Genomic DNA, 27,642 nt, shown 5'->3' on the forward strand with positions numbered 1-27,642 from the left:
TCTGTCAAAGGTTAATACTATCATATGTTTTTGTGAATCAGTGTTATTTTCTTAGAGAGAATTAATAGGATTACTACACAGCTTTAACTTCATTAAAACGTCAAATCATCTGCAGTACAGGCATTGATCACAATACCTTTACAGGCATCATAAAGGGGACCTATGGGTTAGGGCATAGAGTTTGGAATCCTTAGGCTATGAGTTCAATCCCCCCTCTCACAGCCTGCCACTCTGGGTCCCTGAGCAAAAGGCCCTTAACCCCACACTGCTCCCCAAGGGGGCCGCACAATGGCAGCCCACTGCTCCCCAAAGGGATGGGTTACATGCAGAGAGTTTATTTCGTTGCTCTGTACTTGTGACAGTGTAATGACAAAAAATAAAAAATAAAAAAAAAATAAATAAAAATGAAAGCATATCCCTGCATCATCCAGTACAGGGGATAAAAACAAAAAATACATAGAAACAAACAAAAAACCAGCTGATCAGCTTTTAACTTTCGCTGGTACTGGGATGTTACAGCTTTCGGATGTCCCTGTACTTGTCCGGATTTGCAGCGCCTGTGTGTCTGACTCTGCGGAGAGATGTCTGTGTCTGTGCGTGGGTGCGTGGGTTATCAGGGCGCGGATCGAACCTCCACATTTGGTTTCCAGTCGCGTCCTGCGCGCAGTCTGACGCGCAGGAGATCAGCTGAGCAGGGAAAGAGAAGAAGCCGCGGTGTTATACTGGCGCAGTCTCTCAGCATCTGCTTGGGCATTTTTAACAAAGTTTAGAGTCGCGTTTTCCGTCCTGGATCCGCTTCCAATCGTTTTGCTGGAAGGCTGGTGCGCCGTGGCTGCTTTTGCGGAGGGGATGTTGGAGGAGGTCAACGCGCAAAAATGAACACAGGTGAGATTATATTTATGTTCATTTCGTGTAACATTTACAATCACAATAATTAGAAATCTCAACATGATTTAATCACATTTTCTAGAAAATAGAGGAATATGGATCGTTATAGTTACATGATATCACGTTTTGCTTTTCTTACATTTCAATGAGGATGAGAGCTTTTCAGTATAAGAAACAATACTCCCTTTGAAATAAGTTAGTTTCTTTCCGTTTTACCATTTAAATGTACAAATCTAAATGTTTAATGAATATAATATTGATTTTTAGGTCTAACTGTATGTAATATTGCATATTAAAAGTAAAAAAAAAAACCCACAATGTTTTATAAAGTTAACAGTTTAAAAGAGCAACCCGTTTTTTAAAGTTATGTATTGTGATTAAGGTGCATCTATAAGCTATATAAATGAAATATTTTTGCTTTATAGAGGTTTTATGGATTGTTTTATGTATTGTTCTTAAAGCTGTAGTGGCCTCCTGACAGGAGTCTCTCTGGCTTGAATCACAGGAAGTGAGTCAGGGAAATCCCTCAGACCTCTTTGTATTCTTTTTGGGACTGTGTTAAAGCATGCATTACTAAGTGCTCCATTGCCTTTCTGTAGCACCAGATTTAAACAAATTGACTGTAGTTTTAGAAACTAGACATCCTATTGACCAAGACTGGCCAAGGAAAGGAAATAGTTTCCTTTTTTGTTTTTTTCCCCAGCTGTTCATTGGGATTAAGATGGCTATACTCTGCTGGAAGATAAAAAACTTAGTTTAGGTTATTTTTCTAACCCAGTCCTGTGGTGGCTATTCTAGAACCAATTTATCGAGGTGGGGGTCAACATTTTTTCATTGTGGCACAGAGCAATAGCATGATACAAAAAAACAGGGCAATAGTTTTAAATTTGCTCTATTAAATTAGGTACAGAACCAAAGAGCCATTTGTAGCTTTAGAGACCCCAGATTAAGGGAATGAAAACTGTGATGCTATCTCAGTGCAACTGAAGCTAAAAGTGCATCACCTTCATATTAAAATCATTGTTGAAATAATACTGTAAAGGTAGAAAAGGTAAATAGATCCAAGGGAGTAATCAGGTTGGGTTTCTTTGCCAGTGCATACAGTATCATCATTGGTAAAGTATTCAGTATTATATCTTCAGTACAGGTGGCATAACAGGGGGCAGGACCAGTTCAACAGGGGTACTGGCCACTGCTGGTCCCTGTGTAGAACTGCCCATGCAGTTCTGGGTCAGTATAGTATTTTATTTCCTTTAAAGCTAGTGCTAGAGCCAGTTCCTTACTGGTTTTATACAATAACTGTTTAAGTCTATCACTAACTTAATTTCTAAATGTTTAATATGAGCATTTAACATATTTATCCCAGCAAATAGATTCTATGGTATTACACACAATGACTTAAGTTCTTTAACAACAAAAAAAAAGACTGACTTAGTAAATGTTTTAGAGAAGAACTGGCCTTTCTTTGGTCAGTGGTACCACCCTCACTGGAACACAGGGGTTACAAATGTTTGGGGCATCATTCATTTATATCACCAACAGATTGACAGTGTTTTAGACTTGGCTTAGAAATAGGTTTTAACTGTGTCACAGCTGTGTGCAGCACATTTTCCATCTTAGGATCTGTAATGGGTTACATTAAAATAAAAAGTGGAGAGAACACAAATTACCTTATGTTATTCACAGCAAATTAGTCTGTTTACTGTGGAGTTTAAGATATGGTGCTCACAAACATTTTAATTTTATAATTTTTTTTCCTAATCTCCATCAGCCAGTATTGGCACCTTTTGTTTCTGACAAACATTTGTTGATTACAAAAACCAGTACCTCAGGGACAGAGAAGGGGCTTACAGCAGTTTAAATACATAGAACCGATGCTAAGCAAGAGCTACAACCATTTTTAGCACAGAACATAGTTGAAAAGTCCCAATATGGACTGATTATTTAAGTCAACAAAGTTAGGTTGTGGGTTAGATATAGTGTATTAGGTTAGGTTCTCAACTAAAAAAAGTATGCCTAATATCGATGCAACCTAAGAATAAGATCAAAAGGATAACCCATGACCTGGATTACTGGTAATATTTAAATTAAAACAGGTGACCCATCCATTTCTATATTCCATTTAATCCTTGCAGGGTCACAGATGGGTCGGGCTTATCTCAGTGGTCAATGGAAGCTAGGCACAAAACACTCTGGGTAGGTCACCAGAAGGCACATGAACACTGGGGCAATCTAGAGGAGCCTAAACTCTAAGATGCCTTGTTCTCCACTCCCTAGGCAAGCACACACAAGATAAAAATACAATTACCTCAAAGAAAGAGCAAAGCAGAAAATTTAGTTATCTTTTTCCCTATAAAGAACATCTTAAAAGATCACATCAGAATGCATATAAATGCATAAAAAAATGAATACAATCATTGTGTGCTCCCAGTAGCAGCTAAAAGCCTATGCGGTAAAACTAACTGGAGTTTAAGATATGTTTGTTTTATTAAAAATGCTGGAATGTCTATTCTGCTCTTCAAATCCAAACTAAACAGGGTTACAATTTTTTGTTAAAATGAATAGTCTTCTGTCCAAAACGCACCAACCCAGGATGTAGTAGTTTGTGGAGTGTAAATTGGTTAGGTTGTGTGTGTTCAAGAGGCCAGGCCTTTCTTGTTCTTGTAAAATCAACAATATCAAGACCAACTGCTGGCAGAGTTTTGCAGTCTAAATTTAACTAGTACCCATTTGAAAAAGGAAATGTGGGTCAATTTTTATGTCATTATTTATACTTTACCTTCGCCAAATATTATTGGCTTGCTTGTATGGTAAAAGCATTTTACTACCTGGGTGGTTAGCATAGGAGATTGCCTACAGGAAATTACTGTTACACACATTTTGTTCAGAAAGCGTTTCACCATGATCCTAGAGTTAAAACTCTGACACACACCATTTAGTTCTACATTTTTTTGTAAATTGTTGAGCCATTTTAGGTCACAGGAGCACCATACAAATGACCCTGTAAGCTATTTTAAAGTCAATAATCTTACAATTTCCTTTTCCTGTTGTTCTTCTAGACTGCACCCGACCTTCAGTGGCTCCAACGCCAAGATTTGTTTGTCACGCCAGCCTGAAGCTACCTTCCCCTCTTACTTCTGCATCTAGGGGTCCTAAACCTTCAGTAGCCCCAAAACCTAAAGTCAATGTAGCTTCCAATGGCAACCTGGAAGGATTCAGTAATGGCAGGGCAACAACTTCTGATGGAGAGGGTTGTGAAGCGATTGTGAAACAGAATGGTCTAAACAAAGTTATTATGAACCTATCAACTGGCAAGAAACATTTGAATATCAGTCGTCTTAAATTTGTCAAAACAGATTTAGAAACCATGTTGAAAGGGACTGAGGACAGTGGTGGGACTGAAGAGGAAAAGGAAGAAGATGAAAGTCAGAACGTGGATGAGGACTGCAGACTAAGAGACAATACCCTTAGGGAGGAAGGTTACTCCCCGAAAACACTTTGGGTTAGTGACGACAGGCTCACAGCTGACTCTGAGGTCACAGAGGAAATGATTGACTCAGATGACATGGATGCCGAAGGTTGTGATGGTGGTGAGGCACTGGCTGACACTGACGGCCTCTCAATGGGAAGCATTTCTGTTCATAGTGCTGAAGATGGGTTGTGTTACCACTCTGCCCTGAAGCATGAAAGTATTCAGACAAATGGAGACAAAAGTACCACGAATGATTTATCAAAGTCCTCTACTAAGGAAAATGGAATCTGTGTTAGGGACAGAATGATGGACACTGATGCAAAACATGGAAGAGAACAAGAGTCAGGTCCTGATTTTTGTTTTAAAAGCCAGAAGATCATGTATGCCCATCAGATTAAGGAAAAAGAAGAAAACCTGCAGGAAGATGGTTTGTGTAACATATATTCTACAAAGCACAAACAAGTCTGTCATGGAGATATTGAGCCATTCTACATCAGCTCTGATGACATTGTTAACATGGAGGCTTCGCTTTCAGAGGGAGGCATTACGCCTGTAAACGTAACTGGAGTATCAATTAGAAAATACATAGGAACAGCAGAAGATGGACATTTGATGGACTGCGTGAACTTTGACAAAGATGAGGAATATGTCAATAAAGACAAGGTTATGGAAATGAAAGATGTATTGAACTATCTGGACAACCAGGCAAGGCTCAGACATGTTGCCATTTCAGTGCCAACAGACACAGACACCTCATTGACGTCTTCTTTCTCTGAGAGCCAGTTGCTATCCCCAAATGATTCAGATGTGTTTAAAGACGAAGAGGACATGGACGGTCATATTGTGCCCTTTCTGGATGAGACCATTGACATGGAACACAATGTTACTGATGAACATGTTTATGAAGAACCTGGAAAAAGTTCATGTGCTGAAAGTGGTACTGCTTTGGATGGCTGTGCTGGCAGTGTTCGAACACGCTCTTTGTCACATTGGACCACCGCTGCTGTGGGTGATCGGGGAGTACAATTCCTCCACAAGACCTACGTTAGTGGATTAGGACAACCTGTACTGAGCAGCAGCCCAGTGTTAGATTCAACGAGGCATAAGAGCTATTCCAAACCTAAATATTTGTCCCTGTACCCACGGTCCTTGTCCATTGAGGGACACCATACACCTCTGTGTATCTACAAGGAGGGATCTTACAGGCATAGAGATGGCATTTCTTCATCTGAAAGCTTCTCCAAGTGCTCTCCTCTGTCATCTAGTGCCCTGTCCACACCTACTTCTTTAATGGATATTCCTCCTCCCTTTGAGCTGTCCTTTATTACAAAGAAGCCAATCACAAAGAGTTCCCCCTCACTTCTCACCAGGGATGATTCTGCAGAGAAGGACAGGAAAAAGAAATCCTCCATTAAGCGCTTTCTACTTAAATTTGGGTGGAAAACAGACAGTAAGTCAGGAGTAGATACAAAGCCTTCCTCTTTAAAATCCTTAGTCGAGGTGCCCGATTGCACACCAAACAGACTTCTGAATTTAGACAGGCAGAGCATTAGTGGTTCTCCACAACTAAATTTAAGTCCAGCCAACAAACCTCAAGGTTCACCTGAGCCTTCATCCACCTTTCTGTTTTACAAAGAAGGTAAAAGGAAAGGGAACTCTGCCTTTTTAAACCGGAGCGTTATTCGAGTGGAGTCCTTCGAGGACCGCTCCAGGGTGCCTTTTGCTCCTCTCCCTTTGACCAAGCCTCGCTCCATCTCCTTCCCCAATACTGATACCTCAGATTATGAAAATGTTCCTCCCCTCAGCTCAGACTATGAGAACGTTCAGGTGCCACAGCGAAGGCCTGTTCAGCAGATGCCACTCACAAACTTCTTTAATCATCCCAGCCGCGTCTTGTCTACAGCGAATGAGACAGATGGCTATGTAGACATGAAGAGCCTCCCTGGCTTTGAGACAAAACAAAACCTACCAGAACAGGAAACTGAAAGGTATGTAAACAAGTTTCTCCATCACCCTTAATTATCAGGATCTGTACTCAGTCATGTGCCACTTGTACATAAAGGTTTATGGAATTAAGACTGATATTTGTCTAGTTATATGTTTTGGCACAACTGAGCGCCATTATTTCCTTAAGGTCAAGGGGCTAACAGTTATCTGGCCCTTTATTTAACTTTTGAGAAGACAAATTCTTCACCTTTTCATCTTTTATTGTGATAAGTAACATTTTTATAACATCGCAGTGACCAAATGTTTTAGAAAATGTCCAAAATCAAAGCCTTATTCAGCCATGTTAAAATGCTTATTTTAGTATATTTCAAATATACAAGGTGTCATGATTCAAATGTGATATTGTTCATATGTTTTGTGGTCATTTTAACAATATTTAAGATAAGATAATCCTACAGATATTTCTGGTTACATAAAAGACAAAATGGCTGTTTAGGCATACTTGTGCTGAGGAAAAACATAATTAGTTGTATCAAAACTATTAGTGTTTTAAAACTTCAGCTGCAGGATTTGTGTAACCTGTTGGTTAAGAGGTCCCCTGCAGGTAGTCTGACTTACTTTAGTATGTAATGTCATCCACATTACATCATCAAACATCTCCCCTGATAGGGTAAGATTGAGCAAAAATCAGCATCATGATCACGTCATGTAAACTTGCTTTAGAGCAGGGGTGCTCAAGTCCATTCCTCAAGAGCTGCCATCCTGTAACTTTAAGATGCATTTCTTCTCTAACACACCTGAATTGAAAGGCTCAATTCCCTCATTTAGCCCAGCAGAGGCAAGGTAACAAGCTACTCATTTGATTCAGGTGTATTAAAAATGGGGTGCATCAAAAGGTTGCAGGATAGTAGCTCTTGAGCACTGGACTTGAGCACCCCTGCTTTAGAGAGTTTTATTTAGTGGTAAGAGTTAAATTACTATGCTTAGATTCTTCATCTCACACAGATGTTGTCGTTGTCAATATTATTGTTTTACAAGGATAATTCACAGTTTATTTGCACATTTTGTCAAAAAACTGAGGAAAGACATCTAAAAAAATCAGACCAGTGTGGCAAAAGACCTTACTGATTTTCTTGTCTAACCCCAGTTTTACACTAAAAGGTATTGTGGAGGATTGTAAATGCACATCCCTGTATCTGCTCCTGAGAGGCTACACCTACTAAATGCGTGTGAGATCATGCACAAGCCAATTTTTCTTCGGCACGCTCTGTTTAAAAGTTGGTGTTCTCATAGCTCATACAAGCTTACTGTGCCCGAACATCCGCCCTAACCCCTAAATCCCTCAATCACTATATAGAACTGGGACTATATAGTGGACTTTATAGCGAACCGTTTGGACAGATGATCAGTACTTTTTGCTCCCTGTTGGTCAGATAACTCCTCCCTCATTGCCATCTTAATTATTAGCTACCACTGTCGGGTAGTGACAGCTTATGGCGACATCGGGCTGCTGTGACAGCAAATCCCATAATACTTTGCGTGGAGAGCTCTCAGCGCAAAGCATTCCAGGATATATCTGCCGCCTCTGAGGCCTTTCTTTTCTGCTCACACACTTCGTACACACTTTTTCTCTTACAACCGTCTGCTATTTAACCACGGTGAGAAAGGCGAGCTTCAATGACTGTTTGAAACCATTGCTTATCATACATATACGCCTGAAAAGTTACATGCACAGAAAAAAATAGCTAACTGGTGACGAGCATGTAGGACAGCCTTACATAAACACATCACCAGAATGATTGACAATTAGGAGGACCACTTATTTAGATGATCCACCCAGAAATATTGTCCTCTACACCTTTAATTGAAGGCAATGCTGTCAAAAATACAAGCCATTCTAATTAATGCTGCAATTTCCACTTGTTCAAGGTGTTGTGGCAAGACACCGTGTCCTGACATCTGTCCTCCATCAGAGTCTATTTTTCATTGAAACGGAGAGAAATTAGTATATTTTAAAAGATGAACTTAGCCAGAAAGGAAGTCAGAAATAGGTAGAGGAAAGCAGATCCAATACATTTTAACTAGAAGGAGCAATCTGGATGCATGAACAGATCTCACAGTGCGGATTGTCGCACAGTACAATTGGTGATTGATGACGGAGCAGACATGGAACGTAGTCTGTCCGAATCTGCGGTTACTGTGTGTCCCAGTGTGTTGTTAGGACATGTTTGATGGTAGAATAGACAATGCTGGTGTAGGGGCGGTCTTTTCATGTCCAAGTTAAAACAAGCTGGTTTCATTCACCATCTCTCCAGTGGAGAAAAAAAATGTCTGTCTCACTGATTTGTAAGATAGAGCTTGTTGCCTCTCCACTGGTGTTATTAGCTATTATGATCAAATATGGTGTGTTAATGTGTACTCATCCCCCCCAGCATTCCTGCCTGCTTTGCCCGTATCATGCGGACCTCTGAAGATGAATAATAGTTGGAGCTGTTTGGACTCATTGCTCTTTTCCTGCCAGTCTGCTACAGCGGGCAGAGATACAATCTAAGTGTGCTCTGTAGTCAGCAGAAGGTGTCGGCAGAGCTTCCCTCTTCATGGTTCACAGTCTCCTGTAATTTATGTGCCTGTGCAGCAAACCAGTACAACATAGGCCAGTAAGAAATAGCAATTCCATTTGAAAATATTGCTAAATACAGTATATCCCGAAAAGGAAAAATATACTAATGCATTAGCAACTAGCAGAACTGTAAACAGGGCAATGGAAACACTGTTTATTTTTGCAGGTTGTGAAGTTTGAGTCAATATTTAACTAATTCCCCAAATTTGTGAGTCTTTTAATAAAAATATGTATAACAGCTGATATAGAAAGGCAGAAAAAATATGTGATTGGTTAAGTCGATGGATTTCTTGAAAGCCAATTGTGACCACATATGAAATTAAGACATAGTTTACAGTTTGATTTGGTTGCTGGCAAAACATAATGATATGATGAACACATTTTACTTTTCAATATTTTTGACAAACTTAATACTCTTAATATTATGGAGAAGAATAAACCAATTTTTATTACAGTCAATTTATTAGGTACACCTGTTCAATCTCTTGATTACACAAATCTGAGTGATTTGAGTATTTTAGAAAGTGTTGATCTCCTGGGATTTTTTTCTGTTTTGCAAGTTACTTTCTCTCAAATTTACCATGCATGGTTTGAAAAATGGTACATATGGTACGATTGATTTGTACTGGATGGTAAAATGTTAAGTGTTACCCAAATTACTGCTTATTACGTCCAAGCAGTGGCTTTATGTTCTCACCATTTCTCAAATAAGAGCAGCAATACTTGAACATATTTTTAATCAGTATCCAGCCAAAACGATGTTTCAAGTAAGAGCATTTGGTAAAAATGCCAATAAATTACTGTGTAATTGTTCGATCATAGTACCTGATTTAGTATTTTAAGATGATATTAGAGAGCAAAAATAAGAAGTTGAAAATATAAAGTTAACTTCTGGCAGTTTAAAGGGTAAAAAAAAAAAAAAGAAAAAAAAAAAAAAAAAAGTAATAAGAAAAAAATAACACACTCATCCATTTTATGTACCAATACTTACAGAAGCTAATGTATATATTTAAAATAGGGCAAAGACTTTTTTGAGACGGTTTCAACTGTTTATTTTTTCTGGAGTTCCAAAATCAGCTGGCTGCGCAGATAGAAAATAATAAGCTCAATACAACTTCTCTATAATTTAACAAAAACAACCTATGCATGGTTATATAAATAAAAGATATAGTGCAGTAAGACTACTCCTAGAAGTACATATTATACAGAAAGTTAACGTCCATCCACTTCTGCATTCAAAGTATATAAAATACCATCCCTGAAACCACAACAAACTGAAACTGAAAGCACTAAGGCTGTAGGAGAAGGTGGCACCAACCCATCTCTGGTCAAAAAATGTACACAGACCGTATGCATAATTGAACAATAACAGATTGGAAAATGTTACTTCATTAAATATCTTTTTTAAGGTTATAGGGTCTAAAATTTGGAGAAAACAGTGAAACTATCATTTTCAGATAGCACATATTTTTAGCCCCCGCCTACCTGTGAATTGTTGTTAACTGTGTCTATACTGATGTATTAAAGTACTGCACTGTAGCTTACAAATCTTCCTTTTGCAACTGTCAACAGGATAATGAACTGCATTAAAAACCTCTGATCTCCTAAAAAATATTAACTTTGCAATGTCAGAGAGATTAAAGTACTCCATTGGCCTTTGTGGTCGCCAAATCTCAATCTTTAATATGATCGAATTGGACATTTAGATCATTGATGAGGAGTCAAAAAATCTGCAGCAAGTGTGTGATTCTATTATGTCACTATGGCCCAAAATCTATAAGGAATGTTCCAGACAACAATCATTGACAAAAAGATTGAAGCAGCTCTGAAGGCAGGAGTGCACACAGTGAAGTGTTCAGTTCTTGTTAAGGTTAGAATGAACATGGTAAGATAACCTCATTAAAATGGTTACCAAGATGAGAGGCTTCTCAAAGATTACTCAATTTATTTAACCCTTCATTTACCATTCAGGATCTAGTCTGCGGTTATAAATAGATTTATTTTACATAATATAATAGACCTACCTACCCTCCCAACAACAGACTACATTTTTTTTAAGATAATCAGAAACAGAGGTAATGTACCTCAGAAAACAAACACTTTAATGAATTAATAATAATAAATCAGAGGTGCATATTACCTGAGTAAATTTAGTTAATCATAGTACTTCAGTCATATTTTTGAGGATCTATACTTAATTGAGTATCTTTAAACCCAGATCTTTTCTTTAATTTCTTATATTAGAGACAAAAAATGTGCTTTTACATCTTTGTTTAAAAATCTGAATCTCACTGCAATTAAGATATGACCAGAATAAATCATGAAAGGATATGTTTATTTGGAATCGACACTTGAACAAGAGAAGAAGAACTGGTCCTTTCCCCCCCTTTACTTGTTGTTGATGGTGAAGATAATGCACCACAATATTGTTTGCAGGTTGTTGTTTTTATAGTTTTTAGTGTGCCTCTTAAAAAACAGAAATGCCCATGTATTTTATTCCTATAAAGGGGTAAGGAAGTTATTGAAACCAATAAATTTTACTCCAAATATTATCCTAAAATTTCATAAACCAAAATTACTGCTAAGCCATTTCATATTATTGCTGGTAAAGTCTGATTAAATTTATTTCATTTTGCTTGTAAGTTATTTTGACACAATGTACTGTTTTTTGTTTTTAGGACACATTTCATAGTTTTCTAACAGAAGACACATTTAGTTCTCTCAGGCAGACAGTGCAGCAGTGGATGCACTTCGTTCTTACATGTCAGGCTTTTGTGTTATTCTTAGTTCTTATGGCCAGTTCTGTTTAAACCTGTCTTTAAACAGGTTTTAAATAAATTCTACCTTTATTGTTTTTACCAAAGAGAAATAATGAAACCAACAAAAACAGTTTGTTTTACTTATTTTCAATTGCAAAAAATACTTAGTACTTTTACTTTCCTCATTATTGTGAACTATTTTCTAATTTTTACCTTAAGTGCTTTTCTTATCAGCGACTTCCCCTTTCAGCAAAATTGTTTTCTGCCAAGGTATATTTAATTTTCCATAGTTATTTTTTGACTACTTTACAGACGTCTGCACAGAATACTTCATTATTCACTCACACTCAGGACTATGAGACCCTTGAAATTTTAACAAATTCCAAGATCCCTCACAGTACTATAACTAAATCTTTCTGAGGGATCTGCTCTTCCTGCAACACTTTAAAATTTAATTTATATTTACATTTGGGTAACTCTCCTGTACTACACTCCTGTGCTGTGTTCTCCTTTAGGGTACACAACACACTAGCTCCCATGCACTAATCACGAGCACAGTTACACTGTCAAATGGTTTGATCATATGTTAGAGTCTTACTTGCTTTCTGTGATTTTGTCTCTTTGTTTTGGTTTGGGGAATGCTATTCAGTGACAAAGGATTCAGGGAAATGTTTGACCTCAATAACGCAAAAACCCTAGAGACTGTAGCAGTAAAGCTTCAAATTTTTGAATCCTCCAGTTGATCAACAGTTTAACTTCCACCACAGGGTAGTTAATCTTGTTTGTATGTTTAAAGCACATTACATATTTTTTTCCTTATAGTTTTACATGAAATACATATGATGTGGCTAATATCCAGTTAATTCCTGTTTTAGGCAGAGGTTATGTTACATTTGAAATATAGTATATGTTGCTTTTTCACAAAAATGTAATCCTTGTATATATATATATATATATATATATATATATATATATATATATATATATATATATATATATATATATATATATATATATATATATATATATATATATATATATATATATATATATATATATATATATATATATTACAGGATGATTTATTGGTAAAATATTGACTTAAAAAAATTCTGTCTCATTTTATGAGATTTGAGGGAGTTTTGTGTGCTTGAGCTTTTGGTGAATCCTGCTTTTACCAGCGCTCTGTAAAAACTAATTGGAAAGGAGAATCGTATTGCCTGCAGAAACCATATTAGTTAATAATTAGTTCGTTTAAAATTCATCAACAGTCATGCTTGATTCATGATTTCACCTTAAATCTTACCCTGAAGAAATATTGATTATTATTCTTTTATCTGCTTTTGTGATTTGTTACTGTACAACTTCCTCCTGGAGCTTTTTCACGTCATAGCAGCCAAGTTAGGAGTGGCAGCAGTTTCTACAGAAGTGATATAAAAGCTTAATATAGAAAGTGTTCATGTGCTGTAGTCTCCTAACTCCAGCCCCTGGTGTCTAATTCAAAGTTGCTTCCAGTAAGCAGTAATGGGCCATGCAGGGTTTAATGTGTTTGACATAGAAACCAGAACAGCTCACATATTTGGATCGTATGGTGCTAATTTGCATCTCAGTGGGATTAAATCCAACAGTGCCGGGAATAAAAACATGGCAGTGGCATTGCTAAGAGAGATATACATTTGGAGGAACATACTGTTACTATCCATTCGATTAAAAACTTGACTTTATTTGCTTTGTTCACATTTCCAACTGAGCTACGACCATTAGTATATTCATTTTGGTTTCCCTGCAAAAGAAATGCTTGCAACATAAAGTACCAACACGTGTCCCTAGATGGCTGCAGTTGTCACTGGAGGGTGTTCTGAACCATTTTATTGCTTTTTACAATCCCCCCATGTTTTATTTATTTACATTCTCTTTGAACACTAAATATGCTTATTATAGTTATAATTCATTATAATTGTAGAATAACCTGAAGGACGGTAAATTAGATTTTAATGTTTCAATTAAATTCATGTGAATTGTGTATGCATGTATGTATGTGAATGTATTCTCACAACTTGCTGTTAAACAAAGAGCGATGTAAGGTATACAAGAAATCTGACTGCAGAGACAGAATATAACATTTCAGTTTGTAGTCTTGACTTGTTTAATACTTTAAGAAAACAATTTTTTAAGCAAATGTTAGCGGTACCATTGACAAAAATTATGGGAAAGTCTTAATGTGTGTTTGCTTTACCTATGGTCTATTCATATAAATGGCTTTGAATTGTCTTGTAACTTCAATGTGCTATACAGTTAAACTTACCTTAAAGGTCAGGTCTTATTAGGATGCTTGTTTCTTTATGTGACCTTTTCTAGATACCATAGTATATTTTCCTTTTTATTTAATGTTCTCTTATCAAAGTGCCTACACAGAAGCCTACAATGTGTGTGCTGTGGCTGCTGGTGCAGTTAGTGACTGTCAGAGGGAGACAGTTGGGGATGAAGATCAAGGACGCACCTCTGAGGAAGAAGATGGTGGGACAGACGTCAACTATGAACGTCAGGTTAGCCTCCACAAATGCTGAGTCAGGGAGATAGGAACTAAATGCTTTTAATGTTGTTCCTTAGAGAAACATTTCTACAATCATCTGTCCTTTTGCCTAAAAGAAGGATAGGATGTAAATGCATTCATTCTTGCAGCAAAGTAGTTATAGGGTACCTTTATACAATATAGTTTTACTAAATTTTTATAATCAAGGGTAAAGATAAGCAATTTTTTTATTTTTTCATAAAGTGCAGTTAATGGCGACCTACATGTATTTCTGATGGTACCTGATGGTACCTGGAGCATGCTTCTGATACTGATTGGATAGAGAAAGGACATGATAATTTGATTACAAAACCTTTGGTATGCAACCAAAGTGAGCTTCTGGCCTAGAAAGTTGTGGGAAGACAAGGTCCTTTAAGACCTGTTGTAACAACAAACAATGCCTTTATTCTCTTTGAGAATAGCTTATGTGTTTTAACAGAATAATTATAATTCATGTAAACCTTATTTTTTCTTTCCAATTTATACCAAACAATTTTATAGTAAGAAGTGAATTTATTCATTAAGTTGTTTTCATTGGGGGGACTGTAGTTCCTTTCACAGAATGGTAAAGAGAAGGAAATTAGAAGAGTTAATAACACAACAATGATTCCTCTTGTTTTACCTCCTTTTATTGCATAAATATCTCACAAATCCAGATTTAGAAGCAGATTAATGGATGATAATGGCCTTCTTCCATAATGTCCCTCTTAGTAGGAATTTAAGCACTTTTTTGATAGCCTGTGAATAGGAGAGACTTGATCCATCAAATTCAAGTCCTAACACCTGAAGTTAAAACTTATTTGATATCACTGTTTACAGACTGATGGTCGATCCAGGGCCTTTTATATCGTTAAAGAACTGGTGGATAAAGAGAGACTGTGAGTATAAATATTAAGTGTTTCATTTCTAGTTTGTTTGTCTAAATTAACATATTTCATTCCTTCATGAAACCTAACTCAATCTGTGTTTATATTTTGGTGTTAGACATGTGGAGGCCCTGAGATTGCTTCAAAAAGTGAGTGAAGTTTCTTTTTCATTCTTATTGAACTCAATGTATGAGTGTTATAAATGCATTTTGTTTCTCAAAGTTAAGTGCTTCGAATTGTTGAAATGGTTTTGATATCAGGCTAATAGAGCCTGAGTTAATATAAAAAGCAAGTTGCCAATGATGGATTTATTTATTAGGGGGAATAGGCTACCCAAACCAACCTGGCCATATGGGAAAAAGTGATTTATACAAGGATTTATACAATCAAGAACTTTCTTAAATAGAACTTGTCTTACAGCATAAAGTAGGCTTCAAAAGTAACCCTCTATACCTTACTTAAAGTAATGCAAGAACATGTGTGAAATATCCCTCAGCCTGCAATCTCTGAGGTTTTTGGACTCCCTTGAACCACAGTGAGAGCATAAATATTGGCAAGCCTTGCTACACAAGATGGACAACAAAACATAACATAAACACTTCCTTATTTAAAGGAATAGTACACCCAAAACATGATTATCCTTCATTTTCTACTCACCCCCATGCTGAACAAAACTCTGGAGTACTTTTTTGATATCTCAAATGCATCTGGAGATCGGGGAGGCTTCTTGCTGTCTGCTGACATTCAAATAATGGAGGTCTATGGCGCCCGAGACAGAAAGGTCCACAAAAGTCCACAAAAACGTGTCAATATTCCTCCATACTGCTCGTCCAATGTAATCCAAGTGTCCTGAGTGGGTAGCATCCAGAATTTACTCGAAACGAAGTCATTTAGAATGTTTTTAGAGCATAAACAGTAGTGTATAGGATTTCCTAATAGCGCCCCCATGCGCGCTCACGATTCTACGGAAGCCGGCAGACCAAACCAGCGCATTCAGCTCGGCAAAGAACTCATGCTCTTCCTCATCACTGAAGTCCTCAGACATTTTTCTTTCGTTGTTTCTTTCTTTGCACAGGTAAACAGCACATTTCTTCTTCTACGCTTGCATTATCGGCAGAGCAGACGCTGAATGCGCACTTTCTTCCGGTTTGGTCTGCCGGCTTCCGTAGAATCGTGAGCGCGCATGGGGGCGCTATTAGGAAATCCTATACACTACTGTTTAGGCTCTAAAACGTTCTAAATTACTTCGTTTCGAGTAAATTCTGGATGCTACCCACTCAGGACACTTGGATTACATTGGACGAGCAGTATGGAGGAATATTGACACGTTTTTGTGGACTTTTGTGGTCCTTTCTGTCTCGGGCGCCATGGACCTCCATTATTTGAATGTCAGCAGACAGCAAGAAGCCTCCCAGATCTCCAGATGCATTTGAGATATCAAAAAAGTACTCCAGAGTGTTGTTCAGCATGGGGGTGAGTAGAAAATGAAGGCTAATCATGTTTTGGGTGTACTATTCCTTTAAGATAATTTTTCATTATTCAACAGTAAGAAAGAGACTTGGGTAAATAGTTTGGAGACAATAACCACTTTTGAAAAAACCCACACAAAATCTCATGTAACATTTGCCTATAAATTAAGTTTTCAAAGCAGGTTAGTCAAAGTCAGAGGCTAAACATGGTGGTTGAGGGTTGATTGTTTGATTTTGCTATTTTAGTTACACCAATCCATACTTTAAAAGCTATTTAAAAAAAATCATTAATTAGTTTTTGTTGATTTATATGTGAAGCTTGTTTGGACTGAGGCCAGACAATGGAAAGTCAGACGTTAATAAAAATTTGATCAGCTTAAATGAATATAAATCTAATATGTTATTATATGGTGGGATGTACTTTATTTTTAAAGTTCCGTTTTGGTTAATAGGCAGGTTATGTTGTAGATGCTGGGAAACATTGTCTTTCATCTGAAATTTTAATTTGATCACTTTTAAGCTTCTTTATCGGATGCTTTGACTGGACATACTACCTTATATGTTTAGACCAGAGGTAGGCAACAATAGTCCCCCAGGGCCACTGTCCTGCTAGAAAAAGCTGTAGGACAGTGGCACTCTAGAACTGATGTTGCCAACCCCGGGTTTACACTCACCTACTTTGTGCACCAGAGTCTGACTTGTAACACTGAACTGTTTTTGTTTGCTGAATGTTGTTTAAATTACATACATAAAAGTAGTACCTCAGTGGAGTTAAATATTGAGCAAACCCAGCTCTTTGACTATCCCTCTATTGTGTGAATTAAATTGGTAATACCACTGCAGCTTGAGTTCTCTTAGAGGTGATGAGATTTCTTCAAATAATTCCAATTTATAATGCCTGATATGACTGGTTATTCTCTGGTGGAGAAGGACAGAAAAGCAGAAATGAGGCTGTAAGCAAAGTGTTGATGTTAGTATTAGATTTATACTTGAACTGTATTATCTATTGAAGCTCTCCACTTGTTTCAGGACTTTCGGAAAGCTGTAGGATCTGCTGTCGGCGACGATGGGCAGCCTGTGTTGGATGACGACAGACTCAGAGAAATTCTCAATGAATTGCCTGACATCTACATGCTGCACCGCAAAATCCTCACTGATCTGGAGAGTCGAATCAGACATTGGTAATTAGTGATGAACTTTGTTTTGTCATCCAATATTGCAATTGAGATTTAATTTTGATTTTCCTTTGCACCAACCAGAGGCATGTAGACGTTTCACTCCAAGGCTTTACTGTTTTCAGGCCTTGAAAACGTACTTGTCCAGATTCAAATTTAGCAGAAATTTACTCTTACTGTTGTGTTGAAAAGTGCTTCCTTCTTTTCTTTTTTTTACTTTATTCATCTTTGTACTCAAAACAAACAACGTTTGCTCTCCTTCATTAAGTAATGTCTTTTGAAACTGAAGAGTGTTGATGTTGATATCAAAACCTGTTAGCATTAAGGTATACTACTGTACATTCACTGATCATAAATATATAGCATTTTTTTAGTTTATAACCAGCAGGTCACTGGTAAGAACCAAACAAGCTGAAGATCTATATGCATCTGTATAACCAAACACATTTCACATCCATAAGAAAATATCCTCTTCCATGATCTCACATCCGTGAACTTGGACTGACATGGTTTCCTCTGCATAGTTCTACCTTTGTTTTCTTTCCATTCAGGGAGGACAGCCAAAGGATTGCTGACATTTTCCTGTCCAGGAAAGCGGAGTTCTTGGTCTTCACCACTTACATCGGCCACTATGACAGAAGTATTAGTTTACTGGAGGACAGCTGCAGAGCTTCACCTGCGTTCGCAGCCATCGTTCAGAAATTTGAGGTCAGACCTGCTGTTTCTCTTATTCAAAGTATAAAATCTTTACTTGTAATTTTACAGTGGGTACGGAAAGTATTCCGACCCCTTTACATTTTTCACTCTTTGTTTCATTGCAGCCATTTGCTAAAATCAAAAAAGTTCATTTTATTTCTCATTAGCGTACACTCACCACCCCATCCTGACAGAAAAAAAACAGAAATTTAGACATTTTTGCAAATTTATGAAAAAAGAAAAACTGAAATATCAAATGGTCATAAGTGTTCAGACCCTTAGCTGTGACACTTATTTTTAACACTGTCTATTGCTGTCTATTTCTTCTCCTCCTTGAGATGGTTCTGCTCCTTCATTGGAGTCCAGCTGTGTTAAATTGGACTTAATTAGGAAAGGCACACACCTGTTTATATAAGACCTTGCAGCTCACAGTGCATGTGAGACCAAACGAGAATCATGAGGTCGAAAAACTGCCCAAGGAGCTCAGAGACAAAATTGTTGCAAGGCACAGATCTGGTCATGGTTACTAAAGAATTTCTGCAGCACTCAAAGTTCCTAATAGCACAGTGGCCTCCATAATCCTTAAATGAAAAATGTTTGGGATGACCAGAACTCCTAGACCTGGCCTTCCAACCAAATTGGGCAATCGTGGGAGCAGAGCCTTGGTGGGAGAGGTAAAGAAGAACCCAAACATCACTGTGACTCAACTGCAGATGCAGTAGGGAGATGGGAGAAAGTTCCACAAAGTCAACCATCACTGCAGCCCTCCGCCAGTTGGGGTTCTATGACAGGGTGGAGGGACGGAGGCCTCTCCTCAGTGCAAGACATATGAAAGCCTGCATGGAGTTTGCCAAAAAACACACGAAAGACTCCTAGACTACGAGAAAGAAGATTCCCTGGTCTAATGAGACCAAGATTGAACTTCTTGTTGTTACTTCTAAGTGCTATGTGGGGAGAAAACCAGGCACTGCTCATCACCTGACCAATACAATCCCAACAGTGAAACATGGTGGTGGTCACAATTTAAGAAAAGATTAATGTATGTAATTACAGAGATATCCTGGAAAAACAAAACTCAGAGTGCTCAGGACCTCTGACTGGCCTGAAGGTTCACCTTCCAACAAGACAATGACCCTCAGCATACAGCTAAAATAAGAAAGGAGTGGCTTGGGAACAACTCTGTGACCCTATTTGACTGGCCCAGCCAGAGCCCTGGCCTAAACCCAATCGAGCTTCTCTGGCGAGACCTGAAAATGGCCGTCCACCAACGCTCTCCATCCAATCTGACAGAACTGTGCTGAGTGTACATTAATGAGACATAAAATTAACTTTATTTATTTTAGCAAATGGTTGCAATGAAACAATGTGTGAAAAAATTAAAGGGGTCTGAATACTTTCCGTACCCACTCCACTGTACCTTTAAATTCTTGGTGTTCTTCTAATCTGACATAGCAGATTAGAAGAACACCAAGACCAATCACTTCATCTATAAAAGTATTGAATTGATAATATTTTTAATTAATACATAGAATAATGATTATATACTTTTATATGATCTTTTATTTATTATCAACAGGAAAAGTATATTTTAAGCTGGGCTGAACAGCCAATCAAAGCAAAAGTGGTTACTTAAAAAACAAATAAGAAGACAGATCATATTTTGCAAATATATGCAGGGAAAAAACAAAACCTAAAAACTTTTGGAGAAATTTATGGTCTAATAAAACTAAATTTAATATGAAAGCTGTGCAATTTTTCATTATTTAGGAGCAAAGCCCAGTCGGGGAGAAAGTTTCTTTTAAAAATCAGCTCCTGCAAGTTATTGTACGTGTGGCTCAGTATCGCCTGCTCCTCACAGGTGAGTGAATTACAAAAAATATCCCATTTTTACAGATTAGATCTAAGGTGAATTATACATGATAGATCCACGTTTCTTCCTCTGGAGACACTTAGTTGTTTTTTTCCCCACTCTGCACACAGATTACCTGAACAACCTTTCCCCTGATTCCAAGGAATATGAAGACACCCAAGGTACAGTTAACATGCTGCTAGAACACAAACAAAAACAATCTTTACACTCTTTTAGTGCCAGGAGAGCTCTTCATGACTCTGTAAGGCTTTATGTTCACTTACCATGAAACTACCATGAAAAAGCCAGTTTAGATCTTTTTGTTTCGAGTGATAACCCACTAGAATGCCACAGCAGCTTATTTCTGCTTATAGAAAGATTTGTGATACATCGGAAGGCAAGTCTCTGCAACACTATCTGATGTGTCACTGCTGATAAGGGAGGAATCTTAGTCAAAACACGCCTCCAGACGTCTCTCCTGTTGTACCTTTGACATGAGGATAACGATTTACAAAACAGTTGTAGAGACTGATCTTTCTTTTATTTGTGTATGTCCTCCACAGCTGCTGTAGCAATTATGTCGGACATTTCAGATCAAGTCAATGACAGCTTGATACAGGGGGTAAGTGTCAATTCTACCTTTGACAGAGAGGATTTATGGGTATGAAATGAAGTCGTCTGATTTACCTGCTTCCTGAATAAACACATGGTAGTACAAAATAGGTAATCCTTATCTCCAAGAGTATAAATGATGTCAGAAAAGAATCCTGAAGGACTACATGGACACAAATAAAATTAATAAAAATAAAAAGGGTTAATGCAAATGTGTCTCACTTCATCAAGTGGCCAATGTGACCAGTCACCCACAAGAGCTTCTACTACCAACCTTGCATATAACACAGCTGAATAAAATGTCCTTTATGAGCCCTGAGAGAAGTCACATATCATCAGTATACTAACAATGACACAAAAGTTACGTATCTAAGTTCAGGCGTTTGACTTTAATCTCATTATGTAATACATACATTACCAAATATGATTTTTTTTTTCATTATAATATAGGGCAGGGGTCTGCAACCTATGGCTCTTTGGACCAGGGGCGTTGCTAGGCACAAAGCTTTACTGGGGCACCGGCCCCCTAGTGCATACGCCCCTCCTTCTATACATAAATACAGACAAGCACACTGCCCAACCCTGATACATTCCTACCAAAATTACCAGTTGAGATAATAATGAGTATAAGAGCATATTTGTTTTAACAAACATGAACATTTTCAACATTGCAGCTATAAAAAATAAGACATCAACAACTTTGACATATAAAAAGTTTCCTTATACACATTCTGAAGTAATCATTAATTCCTAGGTTACAGAGTTTTAGTTCGGGGGAAATTTTAACTCATCCTGAGCTAAGTTTTCCTTTTATTTTTTGAGCATTAAAGTGTACCTCCTATTTATCATTTTTGCAAAGTGGTCAATCACTTGTGACTCAGCTTAGAAAGTTCTTCCTTTTCAACTGATAAAATAGCAAGATGATGGAGCCTGTCTTGTCCCATTGTGCACCTCAGCCAAGTGTGGATCCTTCTCAACACACTGAATGACCTTTCACAACTCCAGCTGTAGACTGGGATTGTGATGGAGATCTGGATGACCTGCGTTAGTGTGGGGAACATGGTGTTATCAAGCAAGTTGAAAACACACTGCATATCCTTGATGACAAGGCTTTCTTTTTTAACCAGGAAAAGCTCAAACCATTTTGAATTAAATTAACGTTTTTTTTACTCCAAATTTGTGCTGGGGATTGTGGGACAACTTCACTTGTTTAGGACCATCATGCTTTCCCCCTAAGTCACTAATCACCCCTTCTTGTTTGTGGAAGCTGGTTGTTGCATCCTCATCACCTTCATGGTCCTGTCTCTCCTGTCCTTCACCTGTCTCTTGCCTGTCAGTCTCGCCTCCTCCTCCCTTTCCTACTCCAGCACCTGCATTCTCATTCTCTACAGCAAACATAAAAAAAACGCAAATTTATAATTATGTAAATATCTATCATATTACTTATAACGTTCCTAATGTAACTGGTTACATTAAATCACTAATTCATTACGGGACCTTACCTCTCTCTCTCTCATCTTGTTTTACTGCTTCCCTGTCTCTGCGTCGTGTGAGGAATTTCCTGATATCCATCTACAAACCAATGCAGTAATTTTCAGTTAGTAGCCTATAAATCATGTGGTTTCACTGGGAAAATAATAAAATTGACAGGTAAGAAACTAAACTAAAAAATGCGTCGTGGCCGCACAGTGTCCCATCCAACTCAGTTGAGAGCAGCGTGTTAATTTACCTGCAGTTCATGCAGTGACATGCGCTGACGTCGGGGCGCTAATACATCCTCAATTTGGAGTTACCAGCACACTTGCTGCGCATTTGAGTAGAAATATACGTCTCCTTCCGTTGGAAATATCTAAATTGATGCATTAAAAAAATGTAATACTGTTGCAAATATTCATGAGATTTATACTGGGGCACATCTCATTTATACTGGGGCACGTGCCCCAGTAAATGGGGTCTGGCGACGCCGATGCTTTGGACCCTCTTTAAAGTAGATAAAACTTTTAAAGAAATAACCATTGGTAAATTTAGTAGTCTTTGAAGCTTCAGGTTTTTTAACGAATATTTGAACTGAAATTTCACAACAGAATGGCATTAAAAGAACCTGGATTTTGGAAAGTATGTTTTATCATTTTTCGCAAACTATATTCTATAAACAAGGCAAGTTTATTGGTGTAGCACAATTCAGTACATGGACAATTTAAAGTGCTTTACATGAATTAGACAACAAAATATAAGAAGAATAAAAGCAGAGTAAAAGCAAATAAAGATAAAAAAACATGCTAAATGCAGGTATTAAAACAATTGCATCACATCCTTAAACTATTAATACCTCAGTTAGCAGTTTAACTTCAACAGTCAAAGGCGGTTCTAAACAAATTGGCTTTTAACTTAGACTTTAAAGAACTCAGGCTTTCAGCACTTTTACAGCTGTAAACTAAAAGCTGCTTCTTCATGTTTGGTTCTAGTTCTGGGTGTACAGAGGAGGCTGGAAGTAGAATACCTGAGGGGTGTGGGAGGTTGATACACTGACAACAAATCTGTTATGCATTGAGGTGTTGATACATTCAGTGATTTATAGACCAACAGAAGGATTTTAAAGTCTATTCTCTTAGCTACAGGGAGCCATTTTATGGACTTCAGAACCAGGCTGATGTGCTCTACTTTCTTAGTTCTAGTGAGAACACAGGCAGCAGCGTTTTGGATCAGCTGCAGCTTTTTGATGGTCTTTAATTGGCAAAATCGTGAAGACACTGTTGCAGTAATCAATTGTTCTAAAGATAAATGCATGAATTGTTTTTCCTAGATCCTGATTGGACATTAGCCCTTTAACCCTGGAAATGTTCTTCAGGTTCTGAAACGCTGACTTAGTAACTGCCTTTATGTGCCTCTAAAGGTTCATGTCTGAGTCCATCATGACACCCAGATTTCAGCCAAAATCCGTGGTTTATAGCTGTAGTAGCTAAAGCTGTGAGCTAACTCTTGATCTCTCCGATTTTGGTCCGAAATTTTATCACCTCAGTTTTGTTTTTATTCAGTTAAATATGCTGCCTCCACATATTGATCTCTTCTAATCATCTAGCCAACGCTCTGATGGGTTCATGGTCACCTGACATTGTGATGTAAAGCTGTGTCGTCTGCACAGTATACTATATTAATATATATATTTACTGTAATCTAAGCCCATCCATCCATCCATCCATCCATCCATCCATCCATCCATCCATCCATCCATCCATCCATCCATCCATCCATCCATCCATCCATCCATCCATCCATCCATCCATCCATCCATCCATCCATCCGTTGCCATGTATACGGTACATAAATATGGTTACAACAAGGTTCCCTTTGAGCCTGTAAAAATGTATATTGTATAAAACCAGTAAGACTCCAGGCTATGTTACCGTGTGACAATGAAATGCAGGAAAATTGAATATATTCCTCTATAACCTCTTTATTATTGTATGTTCCTATTTTAATGAAAATCCTGTTTGCTAACACAACAGCCCCACATAAAGCTCTGCTACATGCTGGGTTCTGCTACAGCATCTCTGTAAGCCTGTAAGCATTCAGAAGCAGTTTTATAATCACTAGCATCTAATGTTTTTTGTACCTACTCATGCAGCCCAAATAAAAACACTTTCATCTTTATCTAAACTCAATAAGATGTAAGTCTGCTGATTCAGGTGAACAACCGTAGTTTCTAACTCTTTATCTCTTCTCTTGTATTTTGACTTCTCCTCCCTATCACTGCTCATTGCTTTGTCTGTTTTTCAGGAGAACCTGTTGCGTCTGATCAACATAGCATACAGTGTTCGTGGCTCACGGGACCTGCTTCATCCTGGCAGGGTATGACTGATAAGAGCATTGTTTTCTGTCTGAGTCTTTCTTTTTCGGTCAGCCCACCCTGTCTGCCCTCCACCGCTGTTTGTTGGTGCCCTTTTACACAATCAGTGAGATGGGAATACCCTACCAGGCTGCCTAAAATAACACTACCAGACGGCTGCAGATGCACTATGCTTGTCAGGATCAGAGGAGCAGTAAGGGGTGCCTTGTTTGATTTCACCATTTTTTCTCTCTCTCTTTTTTTTTGAACTGTCAGGTTTTTTTGAAGGAGGGGACCCTGATGAAGGTCAGCAGGAAGAGTCACCAGCCTCGACATTTGTTTTTGGTAAAGGCTACTTCCTGCTTGTGCTTGCATTACACTACAGCACGTACAGTTTATCATGGTATTTTCATGGGAATGTAAAAACATGTAAGGTTTACAGATATTTAAATAAAAAAATATATGTTTAAAACATAGAGGGAATAGTTCTCAGCCTGATCTATTTTCAAGTCTAGACTGAGCTTGTAGGAGCAGGGGTTTCCTGGCAGGATGTTTCTGAATGCTAAGTTCCTGAACCGGTGCTTTACTGCCGGTAGAAGGAAGGCTGCAGGGATCACTCAGCTCCCTGAGATCTGTAAGATCCACACAGACATCCTACCGTTCTTCATGTGTCCGTGTTGTTAGCTACTTAACTCTAACCATATTCAAATAATGTTTGAGCAAACATAATAACAGTGCGTTGAGCCAGTTTGTGGAAGAGGTGCACACCCTATACAGATTTTAAATTACTTGACACATTCAATTAAATAGGTTTCGACCTATGACTGTCACTGATTTAATTTATGTTCTGTCGGGCATTTCAAAAATAATTTTTGGTGATTTTGATGAAGCCAGTTAACAGATTTGATCCATGTTTTTAAGATGATGATAAACTTATAGTGACAATTGAAGGTGCTTAAGAAGTCATTAATATTTTTTAGCAAAATACAAGCACATTTTTGCCGTATATCAGAACATAAAGTCTTTCCCTGTAGCTTTAGATGACATACTGTATGTTGTGAATTGGTGCCATATAAATACATTGAACTGAAGAAACCTGAATTAAAGTCATAGCCTTTCAAATATCACTTGCAAATGAAACCTGTTTACTAAGGCTGTTTTATTAAACAGGTGCATTAAATTGTGCAGCTGGAATCCTAGTCAGCACACAAGGGTATTGCAATGCATTTAATTATTTTAAAGAAGATATAGTATATATTTAATGATTTTATGGAACTTATAGTAAAACTTAAGTTTCAACAGTTGCAACTATATTATCAATCTTGGGGCTGTGCAGTTATCTTATATTAGGATATACTTTTCTCTAGATGAATGTAAATTGTTATTGAAATAAATCATTTTTCAAGTAACAACAAACAATACATTCTAATTTGCCACAGATGCTAATATGGATTTGGGTGTGGACCTTGGCTTGGTCACTCCTGCTCATAAATATGCTAAGGTTCAAATCATAAATCACCATCATTGTAGCTCTGGCTGTCTTTTAGGGTTTCTGCCTTGCTGGCAGGTAAACCACCAGGATTGTTTTTTTAGGATTGCACTTTAATTACCCCATTCATCTTCCCATTCTTCTGCTACATAATAAAAAACAAAACAAAAGAAACCCTCAGCATTATTTAACCACCATCATGTTTCAATGTCTTCTCCAATTGTCATTTTTTTTAATCATAGATCATATTCTGCATCTAGGTTACAATTCTAAAACAGATCGGTCTCATGGTTTTGTGCAGTTCTCTTAATAGCTCCTTAACATTTATAATCAGATGATAAAAGCCTCCCAATATTTTATTTGTATAGCATAAAAATGTTTTTGTGGTTTTAAACTTGTTTAAGTTAAAATTTATAAGTTAAAAATTAAAAATTTCGAGGTATATTGGCTAAATGCTTCAAGAGCTAATCTAGTGATATGAATTATCCAGACAGTAATCCATTTCTCCTCCCTGAGTAAAAATGTCAATACCTATATACGCTGAAGAGTCAATAAGTTGAAGAAATTAGCTGGTTTTACTTATAGTTTGAACCAGTCTGGCTCTATAATCTGGTTGAATTGTCTCTATCAAGTGCCTTAAGTGTTGTGAACAGAGATGGGAAGTAACGAAGTACAAATACTTTGTTACTGTACTCAAGTAGATTTTTCTGATATTTTTACTTTACTTTACTACTTATTTTTATGGCGACTTTTTACTTCTACTCCTTACATTTTTACACAAATATCTGTACTTTCTACTCCTTACATTTTAAAAAATTGGCTCGTTACTTTAGGTTTGAATAATTTCAATGGAGTTAACGTTATTATTTTTCACGTCATCAATACCAAATTCAATCTAATTGGATGGGAATCTACATTGCATTTGACGCACCACTACAAGATGAATCGACAGATTCGGCGGTATTCATTCGCAGCTTGGTGGCGGTGGCGTTAACATAGTAGTATGGACGACGAGATGATTAAAAATGAACACAAGGGAGATCTAGTCCTATTGGCAGACATCCATTTAAAATGTAGGCAACGGCATGAAAAAAGTGGTTTCTACTTTTACTTTTATACTTTAAGTAAATTTACTTAAGCCTGTACTTTGTTACTTTTACTTGAGTAAAGAAGTTTAATCAGTACTTCCACTTTTACCAGAGTATTTGTTAACACAAGTATCTGTACTTTTACTCAAGTACGGAAAGTGAGTACTTTTGCCATCTCTGGTTGTGAATTAGCGCTATATAAATATAGTAAATTTAATTGTCCTTTAATTGTAAGTTTGTTTTCATTAGAAGTGTCTCTCAAACAATCACTTCAAAGCAATAACCAGGAGCAGGAAGATAGTTTAAAAGGATGT

General features: G+C 37.4%; 1 protein-coding gene across 2 annotated transcripts in view; it reads left to right on the forward strand.

Annotated features, from left to right (window-relative positions):
• Positions 1-564: 564 nt before the first annotated feature.
• LOC119776643 (FYVE, RhoGEF and PH domain-containing protein 5-like) overlaps positions 565-27,642 on the forward strand; it is a 37,472-nt gene continuing 10,394 nt past the window's right edge. Inside the window, exons 1-12 of one of the 2 annotated variants that reach the window (XM_038275188.1) lie at positions 565-885; positions 3,948-6,348; positions 14,091-14,232; positions 15,078-15,136; positions 15,243-15,273; positions 17,623-17,774; positions 18,320-18,476; positions 20,232-20,322; positions 20,445-20,495; positions 20,877-20,935; positions 24,703-24,774; positions 25,028-25,096. In XM_038275188.1, coding sequence (XP_038131116.1) covers positions 876-885; positions 3,948-6,348; positions 14,091-14,232; positions 15,078-15,136; positions 15,243-15,273; positions 17,623-17,774; positions 18,320-18,476; positions 20,232-20,322; positions 20,445-20,495; positions 20,877-20,935; positions 24,703-24,774; positions 25,028-25,096 — 3,294 coding nt within the window. In that variant the 5' untranslated portion in view covers positions 565-875. The remainder of the gene's footprint in view (positions 886-3,947; positions 6,349-14,090; positions 14,233-15,077; positions 15,137-15,242; positions 15,274-17,622; positions 17,775-18,319; positions 18,477-20,231; positions 20,323-20,444; positions 20,496-20,876; positions 20,936-24,702; positions 24,775-25,027; positions 25,097-27,642) is intronic. The other variant, XM_038275189.1, reaches the window with a different exon arrangement.

This window comes from Cyprinodon tularosa, unplaced genomic scaffold (genome assembly GCF_016077235.1).
Source record: "Cyprinodon tularosa strain WSP-4 unplaced genomic scaffold, ASM1607723v1 ctg95, whole genome shotgun sequence".
Classification (NCBI taxonomy): Eukaryota; Metazoa; Chordata; class Actinopteri; order Cyprinodontiformes; family Cyprinodontidae; genus Cyprinodon; species Cyprinodon tularosa.